This window comes from Siphateles boraxobius, unplaced genomic scaffold (genome assembly GCF_051911475.1).
Source record: "Siphateles boraxobius isolate OS27281-9 unplaced genomic scaffold, OSU_SipBor_1 37, whole genome shotgun sequence".
NCBI classification, from domain to species: Eukaryota; Metazoa; Chordata; class Actinopteri; order Cypriniformes; family Leuciscidae; genus Siphateles; species Siphateles boraxobius.
Genome location: NW_027508997.1, coordinates 237,051 through 260,031, shown reverse-complemented (window position 1 = coordinate 260,031; position 22,981 = coordinate 237,051). Strand labels below are relative to the sequence as shown.

Sequence of the window (22,981 nt, the reverse complement as noted above, 5' to 3'; positions counted from 1 at the left end):
AAACTCAAGTGTATACTTTACTTTTTTTTACATTTACATTTTGGTTATTGTTTTCTTTCTCACTTTAGATGTTGGAAAAAAAACAGCCAGGCTAAAGCATTCAAAGTAAAAACTTCGGTCGTGGCTCAATAATCCGGGGTTGGGATGGTAGAAGGAGCAGAAGAACCAGAAGATCGGAGATCAGGAAGAGATCTACTGGTGCCCCTGAGGGAACTGATTTAATGTGTAAAATTTAACCAAAAATTCTCATCACTCACCTTCATGTTGTTGCAAACCTGTAGACTTTCGTTCACCTTTGAAACACAAATGTAGATATTTTTAATGAAATCTGAAAGCTTTCTGTCCCTCAATTTCAAAGTTTATGCAACTACCACTTTCAAGCTTCAGAAAGGTAAGACATTACAAAAATAATCAATCTGACTCCAGTGGTTTAACCTTATGAAGCGATGTGAATGCTGAACGTGTGTTTACGGAGCACCACGATTCATCAGTGTTTTGTTGGCGTGAGAGTCGGTCATCTCATAGTGCAATGTAGCCTGGTAATACCAAACTCTGCTACTTCGCTTTGCTTCATAGACAGAGTCTGGAATGGCATCATTGAAAAGTGTTTTCTTTATCGCGGTTGGGGGGGGGCGCTTGTCTGAAGTATAAAATCATTGGTTACCCGTAAGCCAATCACATAACGTTTGGTTATGACGTGTGTTAATCGCCAGCTCAGCCGCATCGAACTTCCACTGCCATCGAGCGAAATACCGGACTGAACATGGCTGACCGAGTTTTGCTGCCTCCTTAACCTGATCCTCCATGAATGCAACCAAGGGGGACACAATCAAAACTATCGCCTTGCCGGCCTTTGGCCTCCCCAGTTTCTCGCTGACGATCGGTAATATTTGATAAATTAAACTTTTACCAAAACCTGTCGGGAGTAGGGCCACGACATCACCTCCATCAAAATGTTTACCAAACACTCTTCTTGTTCGGCCTTCAGTTTGGAAATGCCAGGAATATTCTCCACAACAGAGCGAATTGTGTCCTGTGTCTCCATATCCGCGGTCGTTTTCGATTTCCCCAATCTTAAACTCGGCGCTTAGCGTCTACGTCACGGCTCTCAGCCCGCCCTCTGTTCGTTGATTGGCCGGCTGTTTTCAGGCCGGAGGAAAACTGAGAGACATGTCGATGTCTCAGACTAAGTACAGAAGCGAAATGAAATTGAGCGGAAGTACGAAGTCTGACTTAGTCAGGCTAGGTGCAATGTGCGTCGGCGATACATAATTTGTGAATAAAGACGTAATTGTTTTTTTGTTTTTTGCGCACACAAGGCATCTGTTAAAAATATCTTCAGTTGTGGTCTGCACAATAGCCTTATGGGTTTGGAGCGAAATGAAAGTAATTAATGACAGAATTAAAATTTGTTTACATATTTATCTATAAATTTTTAGAGAAGTTATTTTTATTGTAGTAATATTTCACAATATTACAGTTTTTGATCATATGCAGGCTTAAGATGTGATCAGGAAAGTGTTTTTTACTTGAAAGATGTATTTTATGTGTCAATAAATGTTTTGATCAACTTTTGTGAATTGTCTTACTTTTGAACCCTGGGTTTACTGTAAAGGGTGGGGTCAGTTCTGTGCACACTGCACTCCACCAAAACACTCCACGCAGGCAAGAAGAAAACATCAACGTCTACCCCCTCTTGAGCCCCCTGCGGAGTGCAGACGGAAAAAAAATGCTCACCGAAAAGGACTCTATCCTGAAGTGCTGGTCTGAACACTTCTACACCCTTTTCAGGGCTAGCCGCTCAGCCCAAGAACCAGCAATTGATCGCATCCCACAACAACCAGTGAAAACTGAACTGGATGTGGCACCAACACTACAAGAGACTGAGGAAGCCATTAAACAGCTGAAGAGTGGAAAAGCTGGAGGAGTTGATGCCATCCCTCCTGAGGTATGGAAGAACGGAGGCCCAGCACTGCACATCAAACTCCATGAATTCTTCGTCTGCTGCTGGGAGCAGGGAAAACTCCCTCAAGACCTTCGTGAAGCAGTCATCATCACTTTGTACAAGAAGAAAGGGGAGAAGTCAGACTGTTCCAACTATCGAGGCATAACGCTGGCAAAATCCTTGCAAGAGTTTTGCTGAACCGACTGGTACCCGCGATAGCAGAAGATCACCTTCCAGAGACACAGTGTGGCTTCAGAGCCAACCGGGGAACCACAGACCTGGTGTTTGTTCTGAGGCAGATTCAGGAGAAGTGCCGGGAACAAAACAAAGCGCTGTACCTCACCTTTGTGAATCTGACAAAAGCATTTGATACCGTGAGCAGGCAGGGAAAATTCTGCCCACCGAAGTTCCTCACCATGATCATCCAGCTTCATGAAAACCAGCTAGGACAAGTCAGACACAGCAAAGACCTTTCGCAGCCCTTCCCTATTACAAACGGTGTAAACCGAGCTGTGTTCTTTCTCTCACACTGTTCACCATTTTGTTCAGCATGATGCTCCAGCAGACCACAGACGACCTCGACGACGCTGATGGCGTATACATCCATTTTTGTCTCAACGGGAGCATGTTCAACTTGAGGCGTCTGCAAGCCCACACAAAGACCTTGGAGCTACTGATCCGGGAGCTGGTGTTTGCATCACCATCGAACAGCGCTTACTCGCGGTAGAAAATGCATGATTTGAATGGTTAAACATGAAAAGGACTTATCCGTCTGGCATGGCCGCTCGCTCTAACATTAACCTAGATAAATGTACGCTATTATTAGGCGCATATCCAAGTGTTTGTGCAGAGTGTGGAGCACGCACTGCATGACATGGAGGCGCCGGTGCAATTACTTGCATTTTCCTATAAACAGTGGAAACAACTTAAAATATTCTATAATTTCTGGCCATACAGAAAAGAATAATGCATCAGTCGCAACTACTTTTATTTGTGTAAACTCACAATAACAAGGAAAAGTTGTGCTTTTGTAAAATAAAATAAAACAATCAGGGCGCGCTTTCATCGTCTCCGTGAACTGGAGCGTGTCTCAAAAATAAACAGAAACACAGCGTATACTAGCCTCACATACATGATAAATATATCTAAAGCTTGAAATTTCCACTTTTAAACGAAAAAATTCTAATCGAAAGCAAATATCATCTGATTATGTAAACCATATGAAAGATTAGTTAACAATTAGTTAATGAACTAATAAAACAATAAAACAAAGATTAAATTAAGATGCTAACTATATATTTCTATATAGCCTTGCTTGTTCCACAATGCAATGACAATCTTTTAAGGTGACAATCTGTTACACATTTGAAGATTTACTGTATCTTGACGATTGTTGTATTGTATCTTCTGTTTTAAAGATGAAGATTGCACATAAAAATATAAGCACATAATGTTGTAAAAAATTAACAACTTATGTTCTGTTAGATGTTCTGTGTTTTGACTACTTCTTGAATTTTTTATAATAATATCTCTAGGTAATAAAGATATATTAACAAAATTGTATATATTATATATAAAACATATATAAAATACATATATATAAAAAAAGCGGGCCCTCATTGATTAATTTTGCCTGGGGCCCCCACTCAGTGTTGGTTCGCCTCTGTCTGGAAGATATGTTAAATCAGTTAATAGATATGGAGTCTTGGCTTTCTAGGCTTCGTTAGTTGTTACACTTGTGTGAAGTCAGTGTAATTTCTGCGAATTCTACTGCATCGGTGCGCATTTGATAAAGTTTGATCGGACTTGTTGCGGTTTTGCTGATCTGTGATGGCCATGGTTTACTTAAGTAAACATAAAGTGTGACGTTTGGTACAAGGCCCTTGTGTGGTAAGGACATAAGTATAAGTGGTCGTAGTCCCAGTAACGCACACAAAATGGTAGATCTCATATCTCAACCTGACAGTCTTTACAAACATTCTGTGTGTTATTTTTCATTAAAAACAGGAAAGATCAGTGGGAAAGTGGAAATATGTCTGTGTCCTATGATTTATATAACGACATCCCTAATATATCTGTTCATTTTTTCTTAAAGCTAACATCATATTATATTAACAATTCTGTTTGGTGAGGCGAGTGTTGCAGAAACTTAACCTCATTGGTTTCTTTTTTCAGGGAACAAAGAACTCAAGCATGGAGAAGGATTTGGGATTAATTGGATTCCTTGTTCTGTCATTATGTTTTCTTGTCAGCAATGGCCAACAACTTGGTAGGGGCAGAATTTACTTGATCATACGAGATGATTTTGTTCAGTTTTGTCTGATTGTTGCTCAAATTAAAAGTCTGTATTCTTTCTCTCAGTCTGTACACAGGAGACAGTGGCTGACATTGTATTCCTGGTGGATGGCTCTGGCAGTATTGGGACGGACAACTTCCAACAAATCCGTGAATTCCTCTCCTCATTCGTAAAGAACATTGAAGTTGCTCCTGACAGGATCAGGATCGGTCTGGTTCAATACAGTGACACACCGCGTACTGAGTTTTTGCTTAACAAATACCAGAACAAGGAGGAAATTATCAACTACATCCAAAGTCTGGATTATAAAACTGGCAGGACGTTTACCGGCCAGGGTTTGGAGTTCATGCTGAAACATCACTTTGTTGTAGAGGCCGGAAGTCGAGCACAGCAGAATGTTCCTCAGATTGCCATTGTTATCACAGATGGGGATTCTCACGATGAGGTTGAGTCACATGCTCTGGAGCTAAGGCTAAGTGGAATCGAAATATACGCCATAGGGATCAAAGATGCAAACGAGACGTTACTGAGACAGATCGCGAACAAGCCTTACGATAAGCATGTCTACAGTGTAACAGACTTCGCAGCTCTGCAGGGAATCTCCCAGAGTGTTGTCCAGGATCTGTGTACCACTGTAGAGGAAACACAAAAAGAGGACGTCCTGAGGTCAAAAGGTAAAATATTACATTGAAAAAACTTATAATTCAAAACTCTTGAGTCACAGCTTTACTGGAAATCTTTGAGAGAACTACAAAGAGATCAGTAGCCAGTTGCAACAAACCCCTTGTAACTCTTGATATTTATTCCAATAATTTTTTTCAAACTTTGAATGTTAGCTTGACTAAGTCTTGCCTGAGAGTTTAAAACTGTCTGAGGGTTAACTTGAAGTCCTAAGGGTTATATAGGAAGTTTGTAGTTTGAACACTGGGATCAAATACAAAACAATCCAAGCTAGATTTAACTATTCTGTCAATGTCATTTTGTTTTTTTACGGGATTTTTGATTATGTCATATGTGAAAGTCTGATCATTTAGAAGAACTAAAGCATACTAAGTCAGAACAGCCTGTAGGACTGTTGCACATAGCTTGAGAGCGCCATGGATCAGAAGTTTTTCATTGAAGTGTAAGAAATTTTTCTATGGGAAAATTGTGATTTCTTAAAAAGACTGAGCAGCTTGAGTTAGAATATGTTGATATTTTTTAAGGCCCTGTTCACACTAGGGGTTGCACAGACTAGTCGATGTTAATGCTCTGCCATGACGATTCAAGCTTGACATTGACTATTATCATGGACCATACAGGGAGCAAAAGGATAAGAAATCTTTGAAGTCCACTTTTACGCTCAGTTTACAAACAGTTAAAATGACAAATAAATGCGTACTCTGAGAATGAAGAACGAAGAAATGTTTGATACCTATACCATCTGGATGCTCCGAATTGATCAGGTCGGGTAAATGCACGTTTTAAACACTTATTGTACACATAAGTTAATCGCCCTTCTGCACTACTTCATTGTAACGCACACACGTACTGACAGCGCTCACATCACATGCATATCGCGCACACACAAAAATATTCATTAGCGCAGAAATGTATCGTCAACACTGTTCTGTGATTTATCTATAAAATAGCTTAGAAACTTAAAAGTTGTAACACATTTTTTAGTTACTAAACACACAGCTTCACTATTAGTAGAGAGACGTTGCCAGGTAGAATTAATTCACATGCAATCACACTCTCTCTCTAATGCATTCATATTGTGGATCTTTCTTAAGTGTAATCTTTACTGTGCCACTTTATCTTTATCTGATTTACAAAGAGCAGAATTATGTGAGAAATATAATGACTCAAAGACAAAAGAACTGATAAAAATAAGCTGTTATGGAGCAATACCTTGTAGGTAGCCCTGTGTTATACTGTATGTACACAGCTGTATGGCATGCTTATTTTGTCCACTAGATCGAAAGATCTGAAAAAGCCCATAGATTTACCCACCCATAGACCCTCCCCTCGAAGAAATCTGGACAGGAGTTGTTGAAAGTAGACAAAAGAGACGGATTAAAACACCAGGTGTAAATGAGATCGTGTCTCCCTCGTCTACTTGTGATCCGATTGACCAAAACCCATCTTAATACCAGGTGCAAACAGGGCCTTAATGTTGTCGAATCTCAAGTTAAACCAACAAGGCAACATCATGACAGTCAAACATGCCGTTTGCAGCAAATGCTGATTTCATCCTTAAAATGACATTTCTATTCTATTTGTAAAAACACAAAAATTAAAAGCAGAATTAAGTGGTCAAAGTTCTAACTAAAACTCTTCCATTTGCTGCTCTAGGCTGCAATGATACTGCCCAGGCAGACATTGTGCTCCTTGTGGACTCGTCTAATAGCATTGGAGACAATTTTAAAGAAGTGAGGAAGTTTCTCCATGCTTTTGTAGACAGATTTAACCTTACACCTGACAAGGTGAGAGTGGGACTTGCCCAGTTTAGTGACAGAACATACCAAGAGTTCCTACTTGGTGACTATTTAGATAAGGAAGACCTGCACCAAAAGTTGGATGGTCTCATTTACCGTAGAGGAGGCACCAACACCGGTCAGGCCTTGACTTTCATCCGTGAGAATTACTTCAACCTGGCCAGAGAGAATATCCCTGGCATTGCCATAGTCATCACAGATGGGAAATCAACTGATGCTGTAGATGAACCTGCCCAGAGACTACGAAATATGGGAGTTGCCATCTTTGTCATCAGGGTGGGAAAAGGCAACATGGAAAAGTTGCGCTCCATTGCTAATATCCCACATGAAGAGTTCTTATTCAGTATTAACAGTTATCAAGAACTACAAGGTCTAAAAGAGAGTCTGGGAAAAAAAGTGTGCTTTACTTTGGGCGTCCAGTCACAAGGTAAAATTTTACTTTGTATGCTTTCCCATTTGTGTTTATACTTTGGAATTGTTGAATGTAAAGATCCTTAAAAAGAATACAAACAAAACAAAAACTTTCCATAAATGTACACAGTAATATATATATTTATTTTTCATGATTTGTTATCACAACATTTTTTTATTTTGTCAAATCAACTTATATAACTTATGTGGTTCAGATAACATAATATTTCAAACTCCTTCATTGTATTAACTCAAATTTTTTATTTTAATAAACTTACAATTTTAAGGCAACCAGGTTACTTCCTTTTTTAAGTTAAACCAACAATATTTTTTTACAGTGTATTTGCTTTGCTTTATATACAGTGTACATGCTTTGAGTACCATCATACTGTTAATTTACCGTTCCATTCTCTTCAGCTTTTTTGAAAAGATTTGCTGATATCTTCATACTGGTTGACAGTTCAGCATCTAAACAAGAGCAGCAAATAATAAGGAACTTCCTCTATAGACTGGTTAACCAGCTCGACGTGGGAAAGAATGCTAATCGTGTCGGCCTGGCTCAGTTTAGCGAAAATGTCAAAGAGGAATTCCTGCTTAATTCTGACAAGACCAAGAGTGAGATGGGGTCATTGATGCGCACCCTGCAGCTGAGGCCTACAGGGGAGCGTAGAATTGGCCATGCAATTGAATATGCTCACACAAATTTCTTAAATAGCGCTGCCGGAAGCCGTGCATCTGAAGGTTTTAAGCAGTTCCTGTTAGTCATTGCAGCTGGAGAATCTGATGATGGTGTCATCCAAGCATCCCGTAAAGTCAATAAAGATGCAGTGACGGTTTTTGCTGTTGGCTTAAACAAAGCTAATCCGTATGAGATGAAGGACATCTCTGGTCAACAGCACAGCTACAAGTTAGTAGGCAACATTCAACAAGTACAACAGAAACTTAAGTTTGCCATTGACACTTGGGAAGACGCTACTGTCACAGAGGGTGAGTGCTTGCATAATCTTTTATTCTTCAATATAATTCATTGTGTTATTAAACTCTCCCTTGAGTTTTAATTATGACTGGATTAAAAAAACTATTATGTATTACATAATCCAAAAGACTAAGGTTTTGTAAAATTCTTGTCTTTTGACAGAGTGCAAGTTTGACGTGGTGGCAGATATCGCTTTTATTGTTGATCAGTCCAGCAGTATCAGATCCAAAAACTTCCAACTTGTGCGTGACTTTCTCGAGAGCACCATAGGAGGTCTCGACGTGGGCAAGGGAAAAATAAAGGTAGCTGTGATCCTGTACAGCGACTTCCCTCGAGCTGATGTGTACTTTAACACCTTTGATGATAAGGCTGACATCCTGCGTTACATCAGTAGCATGAAATATGGTCGTGGTAAAACATACACCGGAGCTGCTCTGAAGTTTGCCAAAGAGCATGTGTTTACCAAAGCAAGAGGTAGCAGAAAAGATGAGTATGTTCAAAAGGTTGCTGTTGTTATCACCGATGGAAAGTCCACAGATGACGCGGCCAGCGCTGCAGCAGATTTACGGCGAACAGGCGTCACTGTATTTGCGCTTGGTATCAAAGACACAAAAGAGGATGACTTGAGAGAGATTGCATCCTACCCACCCACAAAGTTTGTGTTAAATGTGGAACGCTTTGATCAGCTAAATTCACTTGCGAAGATTTTAACCAAAACTCTTTGCATTGAAATCACAGATGCCATCATACCTAAAATCTCACTTGGCGCAGTATCAAAAGGTTTGCACAATATTTTTTAACATTTTCTTTTTATTACCAGCACAATGTTCAACCTGTTTCACAATTCCAATTTCATAATGAGATACTCTTTCACTACTTTGTAGAATGCCAGCAAACAGTCAAAGCTGACATATACTTCCTTGTGGATGAATCAGGAAGTATATCCTATGCAGACTTTGAAGATATGAAGAAATTCATTATTGAATGGCTTGATGTGTTTGAGATTGGGAGTGACAATGTGCGCATTGGGGTAGTGAAGTTTGCAGACAGTGCAACCACAGTTTTCCGATTTCACGACTATAGCACAAAAACTGATGTGGAAAAGGCAGTGAAGAATCTCGTTATGAATGGAGGGGGCACCAGGACTGATCTGGGGTTAAGACAAATGATACCGCTATTCAAAGAAGCTGCACAAACACGTGGCGAAAATGTTCGTGAGCTGCTGATTGTAATCACAGATGGTGAATCAATAGGGACAGAAGAGTCAGTAGAAGTTCCTGCTAAAATACTGAGAACAGAACAGAAAGTCACCATTTATTCTATTGGTGTGAAAAATGCATCTGTGCCTGAGCTCGAATTAATATCTGGCAGTCCACAAAGAACGTATTATGTCAAAAACTATGATTTTCTCAAGGATATTAAGAAAGACATCCTTACAGAAATATGTTACTTTGAAGGTAAGAAATTCAATTTATGGCATATGTTTATATGGTATGTTTGCACTGTTAGCTGATTTGCACAATATGGTATGTTTGCATGGTTATTTGATTTGCTCAATTTTATTTTTAGATTTGTTATTTAATAATATAACCAATGCATGCAAATAAATGACTGCCAGTGTCTGATTGTTGTTTCAAGATTCTTTTCACAGAATGAGTGTTCACTTTATAAATTTCTTATTTTTATTTTCACAGGTTGTGAAGGTGTTTTTGCAGATGTTGTCTTCCTGATCGATGGATCAGAAAGTGTTAGCACTGAAGACTTTAATAAAACGAAACAAATAATGGCGGTTGTGATAGAAAAGTTTGCAATTGGACCAGACAAGGAGCGTGTTGCAGTTGTTCAGTATGGCACAAACACAAAAGAGGAGTTTTCCTTAGATAGATTTGATGATAAAGCTAGATTATTACAGGAAATTAGAAACATCGAACAGATGCATGGAAAAACTTACACTGGAAATGCACTTACAGAAGTATTTCAATCTTTTGACAAGTCTAAAGGAGGGCGCTCCAGTGCCATGAAGTTCTTGATAGTTCTTACAGATGGAGATAGTAGGGATGATGTAGCCCTACCTGCAAAAGTCCTAAGAGACAATTCCATCAACATTTATGCCATTGGTATGAGACATGCTAACAGATCTCAGATTCTTGCCATTGCTGGATCCCACGAAGGTGTGTTCTTTGAAGACGCAGTTGCTTCCCTGAAAGAATTAGGCAGTGAGGTTCTTCTCAAGATCTGTAACACAGGTATGTAAATAAAATTAACAAAAATTTGAGATTTTTAAAAGAGATCACATTATGTCGGTAACCTCTTTTAGATGATATGTTTTGTGGTTTTTAGTCCATGTCTGTTAGCTTTGAGGGCATCTACTGCTAGTGTACTCTTAAAAGTGAAAACATTTACAACAAATAATCTTTTTTCATTAAATTGGACAAAGCTACGGATGACTCATCTTACCCTCCATTTCCAAAGTCCATCTGAATCTGACCGGCAATTGCATGTAGACATGTATGGCTCATGGCTGTTTTGCCAAAAGAGAAGGACTGTACATTTTTAAAGGAATAGTTCACCAAAAATGAATTCTTTCAGTAATTACTCACCCTTATGCCGTTCCAAACCCGTAAGAATTTCTACGGAACACAGATTAAAGATCTTTTTGATGAAATCTGAGAGCTTTCTGTCCCTCCATAGATAGCCACTCAACTGGCACTTTTAGTCTTTAAAAAGTTAATAAAGAGATCGGAAAACTAATCCATATGCATTAACCAGTTTAGTCCAACATTTTCTAAAGAGACACAATCAAATGATATATATCATTTGATAATCATTATATATCAATATGATCATCAGATTAAATGTAGGCTTTTATTCACATATAGACATTCATCAACTCACACATCGGTTGTGGTAAATGGAAGCTCAAGCATGTTCGCCTGACGTGCGAGAACCAACGAGGTTCATTCTCGTGTTACGCATCATGTTTGAGCTTCAGCAAGAACCAATGAGGTTCATTCTCGTGTTACGCATCATGTTTAAGCTTCAACAAGAGGTTTGATCTTGTGCGTCAAGCAGATTCGGTTGAGCTTCCGTTAATTTTCGCTGATCACTGTTTATATGTTAATAAAAGCCTGCAGTAAATTCAATCTGTTCATCATATAAAGTCATAGAGTCTCTTCAGAAAATTTTGACCAAACCGCTCTATTCATATGGGTTAGTTTTATTAGATTTATTTTTGGGTGAACTATCTCTATAATGTGTACATCTTCTAAAAGATTTTCAGCTTTCATGTGTATTATAGTAAAAACCAAAGCCAGAATGACTTCTTATATTATGATCATATATCTTTCTAGAATGCAAGACATCCGAACTGATTGACATAATCTTCCTTGTGGATGCCTCTGGTAATCCCAATAAAGATGGTTTCAAGGAAATGATCAACTTAATGTCATATGTGGTGGACAAATCTGTGGTTGGAGAAAAACGGGTACGATTTGGCGCCATCACCTACTCTAACAGCCCTCAGTCAGAGTTCACCCTGAAAAAGTACAACAGTAAGGCTGATATTCTGAGGGTTATCTCAAACCTCAAATCTTCAGGCGGAAGAAGAAACACGGCCCGGGCCCTTAACTACACACTCTCCTACTTTGACACAACTCATGGTGGACGTCGGGACAAGAATGTACCCCAAGTGCTATTTCTGATAACAGATGGCAAGGTTAATGATTTAAGTGGACTGGAAACTTGGCCTCAATCCCTGGCTAATTCAGAAGTCAACTTTTTTGCTATTGGTACTGAAGATGCAGATGAGGTCCAGCTAACGGAGATGGCAGGAGAGAATGGCCGAGTGCACTATGCAAACACCTACCAGGGCCTGCGTGGACTACAAAAAAAAATCACCCGAGAGCTTTGCAATCTTTCCAAACCAAGTAAATTTTATTTCTTATCACCTTCTATCAGTGCTTGGGAATAACTAGCTAAAATGGCAATGCTACTAACTTAGCTACATTTATCAGTAGCTCAGCTGTTTTAAACATTTTTAATAATAAGCTTCCCTGTTATATTGATGTTCGCATACCGCGAAGGAGATTCTATTGAAGACTTTAATTCAAAAATTTAACTTAAAGTAAAAGATCAACTTAAAGTAAAAGATACAAGACCAGGAGCAGGGAGAAACAGAGGGCTTAAATAAATAGTGACCGTGACACTATGCCCCATATGATGCTTAGTGTTTGTGTTTATTAGTTGCTGTCTCCTCCACAATTGCTTGCTCACATGTGGAGTCGCATCTTGTATGTGTCTCATACTACCCTCTGAGATACTTGTAGCTATATGCAGTACAAATCCAAGATCTGAAGTGACCAAGTTTAAATAAACCCTACATCAACATGAGTAGCTTGCGGCTTGCCAGTCTAGTTTCAATGTTGCTTACCCCAAATTTTGCGACCTATGCTTTTGTTTTTGTCTCTATTAATGTTGTTTGTCCTAATGTTTTTTTGTTTCTTTTTCTAGTTTGTGAGATGGAGAAATCAGACCTGGTTTTTTTAATTGATGGATCGGAGACTATGAAAAATTATTGGGATATTCTCAAACAAACCATGATTGGCATTGTGAAAGAACTGGATATTGCTCAAGACAAATGGCGAGTGGGTGTCGCCCAGTTCAGCAATATAATCAAGCATCATTTTTACCTGAACACATACACTAGTTTTTCTGAAGTGGAGCAAGCTATAAACAACATTGGGCAAATTATGGAGGGTACACATACTTGGAAAGCCCTGAATTTTATTAAACACTACTTCACAAAAGAGAATGGATCCAGAATAGATGAAGGAGTCGCTCAGAATCTCCTGCTGATCACAGATGGAGGAGGTAAAAATGAAACAGATCCAAAAGACTTGAATGCATTAGCTTATCTCAATAACAAGAACATAGTAATAACTGCTATTGGGATTGGCAATGAGGTAAAAAGAACTGAGCTGCGTGAAATAGCTGGTTCACCTGAACGGGTCCTCATTGAGACTTTTGATTCTCTTCATCTGAAGACAACCACAAGGAAAGTGTTAGATTCCCTCTGTAAAAAAGATGTGCCAGATATTCCCACAAATGGTAAGTAATTAGTTTTTATACTATAATTGATGATTATTATTGTTAAACTAAATATTTTACATATTAGCACTGTTTCTAAACTTGATGAGCTACCGCTTGTTTCCAAATATGACCATTAAAATGCTGCCTTATGAAGATATTTTTGATGAAATCTGACAGTCTACACAACTAGCACTTTCAAAACCCAGAAAGGTAGTAGATACATAATTAAAGTAATCCACGTGACTAGTAGTTTAATCTCAGTTTTATGAAGCGACGCAAGAGCAGGCGTTGTTACATGAACGCATGTTGGACATTAGTAAATAATAAAAAATAATAAAAAAGACACTTGACAGTGTCAGTTGGAGGGATGGAAAGCTCTTAGATTTCATAATTTCTGTTCTGAAGATTAACATAAGTCTTACGGGTTTAGAACGAAATGAGGGTCAGTAATTGATGACAGAATTTTCATATGTGGGTGAACTAACCCATTATTTTATTCTTTAAAGGGGTCACATGATGAGAAATCAAATTTTGCAATGAAGCATAAAAATAACTTTCAGAACGCATAGACCGAAGTCCAATAAGACTTGTTCTAATCTTCCACAGCTTTACTGTGTACATTGAACACATAACCATGCACATTTACATGTCAACAATGCCATATCTTCTATTTGATCTTGTTTTAACTGATTAACCCTTGACAAGTTGACTAATGCCATCAGTTAATTTATATGTTTTATAAACGCATTTGTTTTATTTATTTTTATTTTTAGATAGCAGTTATCTAAAAAGCAGGTTTGATGCTGGTTAACTGGTTAAAAAACAAAATGTTCATACCTAATTTTCACACTTTTTAATAACTTTTTGGCCAATAAAAGCTAAATTACTTTGTCCCCTAGAGACAAAACATTTAAATTCTTTAAAATCCACAAGATGGATCTGAAAACACTTTTTTTGTAGATAGAAGTAGACTGTTGTGATTTTAGGAACACTTACTTGGTCGGTAACACTTTAGAATAATGGTCTGTCATTAATAGGTAACTACTGTATGTTAGGTGATAGTAGTAGCTGAAGTGTTAATGTAGTACTACTCATTTCGTCCTGCATTAGTTCCTGCATAGTTACCTATTAATGACAGGCCATTTTTCTAGAGTTACCAAAAAGTCTTCTAACATGGTAAATGGTAATATACTGTGTAGACTGTATACGTATACGTATTGTATTAATGATAATGATGTAAATTATTCTGTCTATTCCCTTTCTTGAAGAGTGTGACCTATTGTTTTGTTTGAACAGATTGCAATATTGACATTGCCTTTGGGTTTGACGTGTCCAGGCGATCAAGCACTCAACCCTTGTTGAGGCCTCAGGTGCAAATGTTGGTTACTGCAGCCATCCACCGTATCTCCATGATGGGTGATCTGTGCTGTGTCAAAGCGGACAACATTACAATTAGATATGGCTATAGGCTAGTGTCTGGACGAGATGGCCGTGTTCTGGAGGATTTTGGCTTTGACAAGTACAACGAGGAAGTGATCAGGAAAGTGGTGTCATCGCAACCTTCGGAGCCCCTTGCCTTCAACAAGTTTCTGTTAGAATCCTTCAGAGGAATGTTTGTCTCTGATGCCAAGGCAAAGGTGGGAATGTGTCTAAGAAATAAAGTTGACCATCAAAATGATTGTCAACTATATTACATTCTTTAAAATGAATGTTCCCTTAATTATGCAAGAGCACCTCTGCTGATGTTATTTTAAAATGATTTTGTTTTTGTGATGTTTTACTGACATAGAAACATAGTTGAACTATTATTTATACAACCAAAGAAACACTATGCACTTGTATTTGCTATCATATTTGGTAACACTTTATATAAAGGTGACGTTGTTACATTGCACTTCAGTACTGAGTAATATTAATTATTAACTGCTTACTATTTTAGTCACGGTTAGGGTTTGGTTTAGGGTTAATTACTTGTAATTATGCATAGTTTACTGTTATTACTATAGTAAGTACATATAGTAACGTGTAAATATGTCACCTTAAAATAAAGTGTGATATTTTACCCAAAATGGATAATTAAATTGCAACTGTAAGAGGACTGTTGGAAAAAAAATATGAATTTTAAAAATGCAAATATGGTTGGGAGATCAGATTCAGCATTTTGATCATTGAGATCCATATTGGACACCTAGATCATATTAAATATTTATTGTTCATTCAAGACAACCTGAGACAATGGAATTGTACACAGTATGATGCTGCTAAAACCTCTTGACATTTAATTGTATGTTTGTGTCTAGGTTTTAATAATCTTCACAGATGGGTTGGATGATAGCATTCAGCGTTTATTGGAGAGTTCAGAAAGACTTAAACGAAGTGGTAAGTAGCAAAATATCCCACCATTCACTTTTTAGAACTGCTTTACAGCAGAATTGAATTCTGTTTGCATCATTGATCATTATTTAACTGTTTATCACAGTAAAGCTGCTTTTGAGACAATTGGTATGGTATAAAGCGCTATATAAATAAAGGTGAATTGATTTGACAACACATTTATCTTTTAACAACACTATGAAAGTGAATGGCACATACAACAATAGATATCTATTGGTACAATATGTATCACATGACTAAACATGCATCATCAGTTTACAGTTTACACAGTTCACACTACAACACTAAATCTGTTTTCAAATTCATCCACATTGAATAAAGCCTTTAAAAAACTCTTTAAAAACTTCTCTCTGTGGATGGAAGGCCAAAGCATAGAGAAAAAGATGCGTTTTCCAATTTATCCAGATTAATGTGGATATACAGTAGCCTTTATCACTGTATCATACAAATCTGGGCCATTGTACAGTAAAGTATTTTAACACAGATCCACCCATTCCTACAGTAGAGAAATTCCTTTGTCCTTTGTTCAGCTTAATGCAGAACTTAAATTACTTTTGTAAGAGGATATAGTTACCCCTCCCTCTCCATCTGCAAATCTGAGGTTTCATATTGATTTTGTTTTGTTTGATTTGGAAGCATTGCCTTTTATCTTATTAGTAGTCTTGCATAGTCCTCATGTTTTTTTTTTGGAGGACTTTTTCCCCATTTAACCTGAACGTGAAATAAAATCAAAGTCAAAGTGAATTGAAGTCAAGTTTAGAGACTGTGACCCTGAACTTGAACTATTTCAAAGCTATTTGTGCTTATTTCTGATGTGTAAACTAGGGGTGAGCACACTGCTGATTGTGTCTTTGGAGGGAAAAATGGATGTTGACCAGCTGGAATTTGGCAGAGGTTTCGGCTACTTGCAGCCACTCACCATCAACATGCTGAACTTAGGCAATGCTCTTATGAAACAAATTGTAAGTAAGAAAACAATGCTCAAGTACTCTGGTTACTCAAAGAAGATTTTTTCAGCTCTTGCCAAGCTTATTTTTTACACCATCTGCACAAGTTGCATAAACAGCTTAGCAGATGTTCTTAAAGAAATGTTATAATTGAAACTGAATGTATATTTTGTGTATTTTAACTGAAGACTTTTCAAAACTATTTTCCTTTAACTTGTGAATGTGAAATAGTGTTGTGCTTTTTCTCTCTCTCATTAAATAAATGAGCAATTTTAATTTTTTAATGCTTTTCATTTGGCCTTTGTTTCAGGAGCCAGATTCTACATCGTACAGAAAGTTATATATTGCACAAATATCAAATATTGAAATGTGTTAATATTACCATGAAATACATCGACACAGTGATATGCACAATTATTAGCATCTTTCATTTCCAAATGCTCTTTCCAGACTATAAATCACCACACAAAACACATTGTGATCAACACAAACCATTTCAACTGGACTAATATTTATAGTCTGTATTGTAGTTGTGTAGCTGTGTTTATAGTTTTCAGATATGTCATGTCCGTGTTGCCAACTGTCTAATTTGCCGAGCTTCTACGAAGTGAATTAGTGGTAAAATACCCTAAAATTTAAATGCTAGTCTGTGACTTCAACAGCAATAGAAGAACAGTTTTACACATTGTGCGCCTTTCTCTCCCCTCAGGAAACAGTGGCGCTGAGGAAATGCTGCGATGTTACTTGTTCATGCTCTGGTCTACCTGGACCACGAGGACTCCCTGGAAGAGCGGGTCAAAAGGTCAGAGATCCTCAATACGTGGATTACATCATTTCTCTTGTTTCATTCATCTTCATTGGATTTTTTCTCACTGAGCTTGTCGCATGATGCAAAGGATGCATTTCTGCTTTAGAATTTGACTGAAATGAGTTATGCTTCAAGGCAGCATAATTTTAAACAATGGGAACGTGCCTATAATACCTAATAGAAATTCTACTTATGTAGGATGCTCACTCAGTTTTATGTGTCAGCATCCCTTTTTTGTTTTTATTATTTAGGGCTCAGATGGTCAGAAGGGTCATCCTGGATTTCTAGGAGATGAAGGTAGTATGGTAAGTAAAAGTGTAAGCCTAATGTCTGCTGTCATTCTCAATATGTGTACTTCATATTCCAATTCAGCAACTTCCACATTAGTAAATCAGAAGATGATGTATAGCTATATCATATAGTAGTTTTTTTTTGTTTCGTATGCAATTTTACCCTAAGACCTCATCTGTAGCGATGTGTCACTGAAGATATAGGACTCAATACATACAGGACATAATATACATGATTTTAGAGAGGACGTACACTGTGTATGCCATGGATAAATATTCTCTCTCCCATCATGTGTCTGGCAGGGAGAGCGAGGACTACCAGGGCTGAACGGAACTCAGGGACATAATGGTTGCCGTGGAAAAAGAGGAATCAAGGTAAAGTAATGTGATTATCATTAGAGATGCATCTCTTAATGCTGTTTGTATCAGTGCAGTTTTCTACTTGGAATGTCTGTATTTATCACAGGATGTGAATTAGCACAGTATAGTGCACCACTTGTATTTAGAACATTAATTGTATTTGTACTTTTTGCAATCATCAAAATAAACAAAAATAAGATTACATACATAGAGACCATGAATCAAATTGTTAATGTAAACAATAAAATGGTTTAATATTTAGTGCAAACACATTCATGCATTTATGTGTGACTTAATGAAATAATTTTTAGGGATAAATACATGATACCTGCCAGTGGCGTGCACAGACCTCTTCAGGGGCAGGGGCGGAGGGACCAAAAAGGGCACTAAATTTAAAAAAAATGATTACTTCTTGAATTTTTTTGTTTTTATTCTTTCTTTCCTTGGCATTCTAAGAAAATATGTTGATACAATTATTAGAATGCATAACACATCAAATGAAAATAGGGAAATTATGATAATATTACTAAATATTATTTACTTTACCAAACAAAACAGTGAGAATCAAGAAGGTAATTATGGAAAATTAATTTTTAGTTTTGTTGATGTTGTAAATTTAATGTATGTATTATATGTATGAAAGACAGTGTTAGCTATCATGAATCAGTAACATTTTACAATAAGGTTTCATTAGTTAAAATTAGCTAATAATGAACTGCACTTCTACAGCATTTATTAATCTTAGTTAATATTAATTTCAGCATTTACTAAAACATTAAAATCAAAAGTTGTATTTGTTATCATTAGTTAATGCACTGACTGTGACATAACATGAACAAACAATTAACAGTTGTAGTATTAACTATATAGCCTACAGTAACAATGTGTTGCTCATGGTTAGTTCATGTTAGTTCATACATGAGTAATGAACAAATGAACCTTATTGTAAAGCGTTACTATGAAATCAAAGATACAAGTTCCTCACAATTTAGAGTTGGACATGGACTTCAGATTTCATTAAACTAACTGTTAGATGTATTTCCCCTTGAATGACATTGTCACTCAGAATGCGTCTGAAATCGAGTTATACTTTTATTGTAGTTAAGAATAACTCGCATGCTGCAGCAACTTTTAGAGTAGCATGGTGATGGTAGGATAAATGTAATTTTCCGTATTAGCTTAAACGTTACCTGCTGCTCGTATGAAGAGACTCGCGCGAACTGCTGCGTAGTGCGTACCAGAACCGTTAAATGCGTATGAGGCGCTGCAAAGGAAACTCCGCCTACCACTTCTCCGCCAAATTTTTTTTAAATATAATATTTGTTTGTGTTGTTAGTGGCAAGGGTGTGTAAGTGTGTTATTTCTTATAATATTTATAATAATAATAATTATCATTTACAATTATCAGAAAAGGGCACAATACATTTTGAGACAAAAGGGGCAGGGGCTTGAGCCCCAACCCACCCCCCACTGATGCACGCCACTGATACCTGCATGGCTAGGGTATGTTAAATCAGATGAGATTTACTCATGTGTTTCACAGCCGTGCTGAATAAAGGAAATGTTTTAAAATCTCATTCCAATAGGGTCACCACGGCTACACTGGAAATAAAGTGAGTAACAAGAGTTATTATATTGTTTACTGCCTGTTAGGGCTATTATTGCTCCCAATTAAACAATTACTGTTTGGACAAAAATATAAGCCAAAAATGTCACAAATAATTTTCCTAAGTGCTTTCTGAATGCTTGTTCTGCAGTTTTTTTTTTTAAATCTGCAACTAAAATTTAGATAGCACAAAACACTGTAATGGTTTTTAATGTGTACCTTTGGCTTGTTTTTAGGTAAAAAACAGTAAACATATTAGTTTTATAGAATCTTTTTGCAATGACAGAAGATAGTTTTTCGTGTGTTTTATACATTAACAAGAAAAACAAGCATGCAGTTAGGCTATATGTAGGTTCTAAACAAGTACATATTTGTTCAGTGGTTGTTGATTACTTCCCTACACATGACTGTAAGTGTGTGTGACCCTTTGACCTCTGTCTGACAGGGAGAAGATGGGGAGATCGGGCTGGATGGAGTGGATGGAGAACAGGTTATTTCTCTTACATTCACAGTATCTTAAATGAATATGATGAATGTTGAATTAATAAATCTATAGCCTATTAATATTATATACAAATATTGGCTGAATGTATTGCATTTAAATTATTACAGAATTAAGTTAGCAAAACACTAGGTTGTAAACTTAAGAGCAACAAAATGTGCATTATAGACTACGTGCACAAGCGTAGTAACGTACTTCCTCTATTGTCAGAAGTCGGCATATCAGTTTCCGGTTTACGAATGTTCATCCGCATCTGCTAATAAACAAACCAGATGAGGGCTGCTGTTGTACGAAAAAAAGAGTTCTTAAACACATCTAAGTTTCTAAGAACTGTAGGTGGATCTATCATCTAACCCCCGTTTCACACATACTCTGTTTGCAGTGCGTGTTGCGGTCATAGACTGTAAAAAGGTTGCGGTGCTGGAGCAACGCGTGCTAGTGCTTTCACAAATGATGCGTTTGCAGTCAATAACTGATCTGCGGCTGTACCACAAACACATACTTACTATTTTTATTTAAAATCCAGAAGTTATGCAGCAACTTTTATTTTCAAAAAAAGTTTTCAGCATTGCGATTCTCTTTGCACACACATACACTTTAATGGACGTATGCACGTTTAAGCACAATTTAAACAACGCAAGTTAGGGCTATTATTCCATGCATTAACGTTACCTATAGTATTAAGTTGCTCAAGCAAGTGGTCAAATATTTACTATATTAAAATCGCAAATATTTTAAATTAAAACTTAAAATTGACAAAACAGCCGACTCACATGCCTTTTCTTTTGCATTTAAATTTTAATACAATAGATCTTGCATGTCACAAAAACTACATTTACAGGCATGTGAGTAGGCTGTTTTTTTTTTTCAATTTTAAGTTTTAATAAAAAAAAATTAATATAGTAAATATTTGACCACTTGCTTGAGCAACTTAATAAATGTATAAGTAATGCATGGAATTATAGCCCTAACTTACGTTGTTTGAATTGTGTTTAAACGTGCATACGTCCATTAAAGAGTGTATATGTGTACAAAGAGAATCGCAATCCTGACAACTTTTTTTGAAAATAAAAGTTGCAGTTTAACTTCTGGATTTTAAAGCAACACTATGTAACATTTTTTACCTTAAAATAATGTTTCCAAAATCTTATCAGTGGTTCATCAAGTCGTAACAGGGTGAAAGGCACTTCTGCCATTGCCTGACGGGGTCTGTATCGCTTTTACTGGCACTACAGAACTTCGGGGTTCGGGTAGTAACCCGACCACAGAAAGAACTACAAAATTCGACTGCTTTACGTCAAGCGCTACAATAGTCATTATTTCGTTTTTCTTCGTTTCTGATGTCGCAATACATCATCCTTTCATGAACTCATGTAACATACTCTACCTTGCCTGTGGACATCGTTCATTCTAAAGCCGGTGCTGGATAAACAGCGAGCGTGCGTGCGACGGTAGGCTAAATTATTTACAACAGCGGTAATGGATGATTTAGTTTCCAACCATTAGGGCGACCGAAGAGGAAAAGTTCCATGGTCTTGCTTTAAATAAAAATAGTAAGTATGTGTTTGTGGTACAGCCGCAGATCAGTTATTGACTGCAAACGCATCATTTGTGAAAGCACTAGCACGCGTTGCTCCTGCACCGCAACCTTTTTACAGTCTATGACCGCAACACGCACTGCAAACAGAGTATGTGTGAAACGGGGGTTAGATGATAGATCCACCTACAGTTCTTAGAAACTTAGATGTGTTTAAGAACTCTTTTTATCGTACAACCGCAGCACTCATCTGGTTTGTTTATTAGCAGATGCGGAGGAACAGTCTTAAACCGGAAACTGATATGCCGACTTCTGACAATAGCGGAAGTTCGTTACTACGCTTGTGCACGTAGTCCATAAGGAGAAATAATTTGCGAAGATTTCTAAATGGAAATCTAGTTCTGTGCAAATGAAACGTTGCGACAGCATCTTAATCTTTGCTGTTATAGACACTTAAAGGGATGCAAGAAAGATCACAATACACAAACTTCAGGGTTCCTACACAGTTTGGAAAAGTGTGAAATTTGAGTAATTTACAGTTCTGGAAAAAGGAAAATGGGAAAAATCTTTGTGTTTCCAGACTATTTCCCTATTCAGTTTTCTAAAATATAAAATTCAAAAAATAAATATATCATACAAGCAGAGTGATTTTATGGCTAAAGTTTAGTGATTGTTTAGTGAATTTCAAACACGAATTAATGAATTCAAGGTGCACATTTTCATAATGCAAAACTGTTTGTCTCTACCATTAGTTCATGTGCCACTCAAACCAGCATCAGATACTGGAGCAAACGATCATTTAATTTAGGCTGTACTTTGCTGTTTGGTGATCGTGCAACATCAAGCCACGATTACAGTATCAAACCTCTGTGTCTGAGGTGAACATAAGCAGATTATAAAGCATTTTAGGTTTCTTCTCATCATGTAAACTCAACGGAAAAAAAAACACAGAAAATAATTACTAATGATTGATTGTACTATATACCAAATATGATGCTGTATGAACCATTAATGTTAAATACGGGCTGAAAAATGCACTGAGAGTTTTGGAAATTTGAGTTGAAAATGTGTATGAACCCTGCAATATGCAGATAGATATATGCATCTACACATTTTTAGGATTTAGGAAGTTATGTCTTCTATAAGCATAACGTTTCCTCTTTCAATATGATTCTATCAGTATTTTTTGCCTGTTATATCGTCCACTAAGCGAAATTCATAGTTTTGACCACTTATAAAAGAAGTAGTAGTGTGATTCTATCAGTATTTTTTGCCCTTCCTCAACAAACCTCATTATTTGAGGAAATTTAATGTGTGAAATATCCCTAACCACAAATATGA

General features: G+C 37.1%; 1 protein-coding gene across 1 annotated transcript in view; it reads left to right on the top strand.

The window, feature by feature from the left end:
• LOC143702948 (collagen alpha-6(VI) chain-like) overlaps positions 1-22,981 on the top strand; it is a 163,630-nt gene that overhangs the window by 13,141 nt on the left and 127,508 nt on the right. The window contains exons 2-10 of the mRNA XM_077196888.1: positions 4,121-4,214; positions 4,307-4,915; positions 6,579-7,148; positions 7,550-8,119; positions 8,271-8,888; positions 8,993-9,565; positions 9,803-10,354; positions 11,459-12,034; positions 12,618-13,214. Of these exons, the coding sequence (XP_077053003.1) occupies positions 4,139-4,214; positions 4,307-4,915; positions 6,579-7,148; positions 7,550-8,119; positions 8,271-8,888; positions 8,993-9,565; positions 9,803-10,354; positions 11,459-12,034; positions 12,618-13,214 (4,741 nt within the window). The 5' untranslated portion in view covers positions 4,121-4,138. The remainder of the gene's footprint in view (positions 1-4,120; positions 4,215-4,306; positions 4,916-6,578; positions 7,149-7,549; positions 8,120-8,270; positions 8,889-8,992; positions 9,566-9,802; positions 10,355-11,458; positions 12,035-12,617; positions 13,215-22,981) is intronic.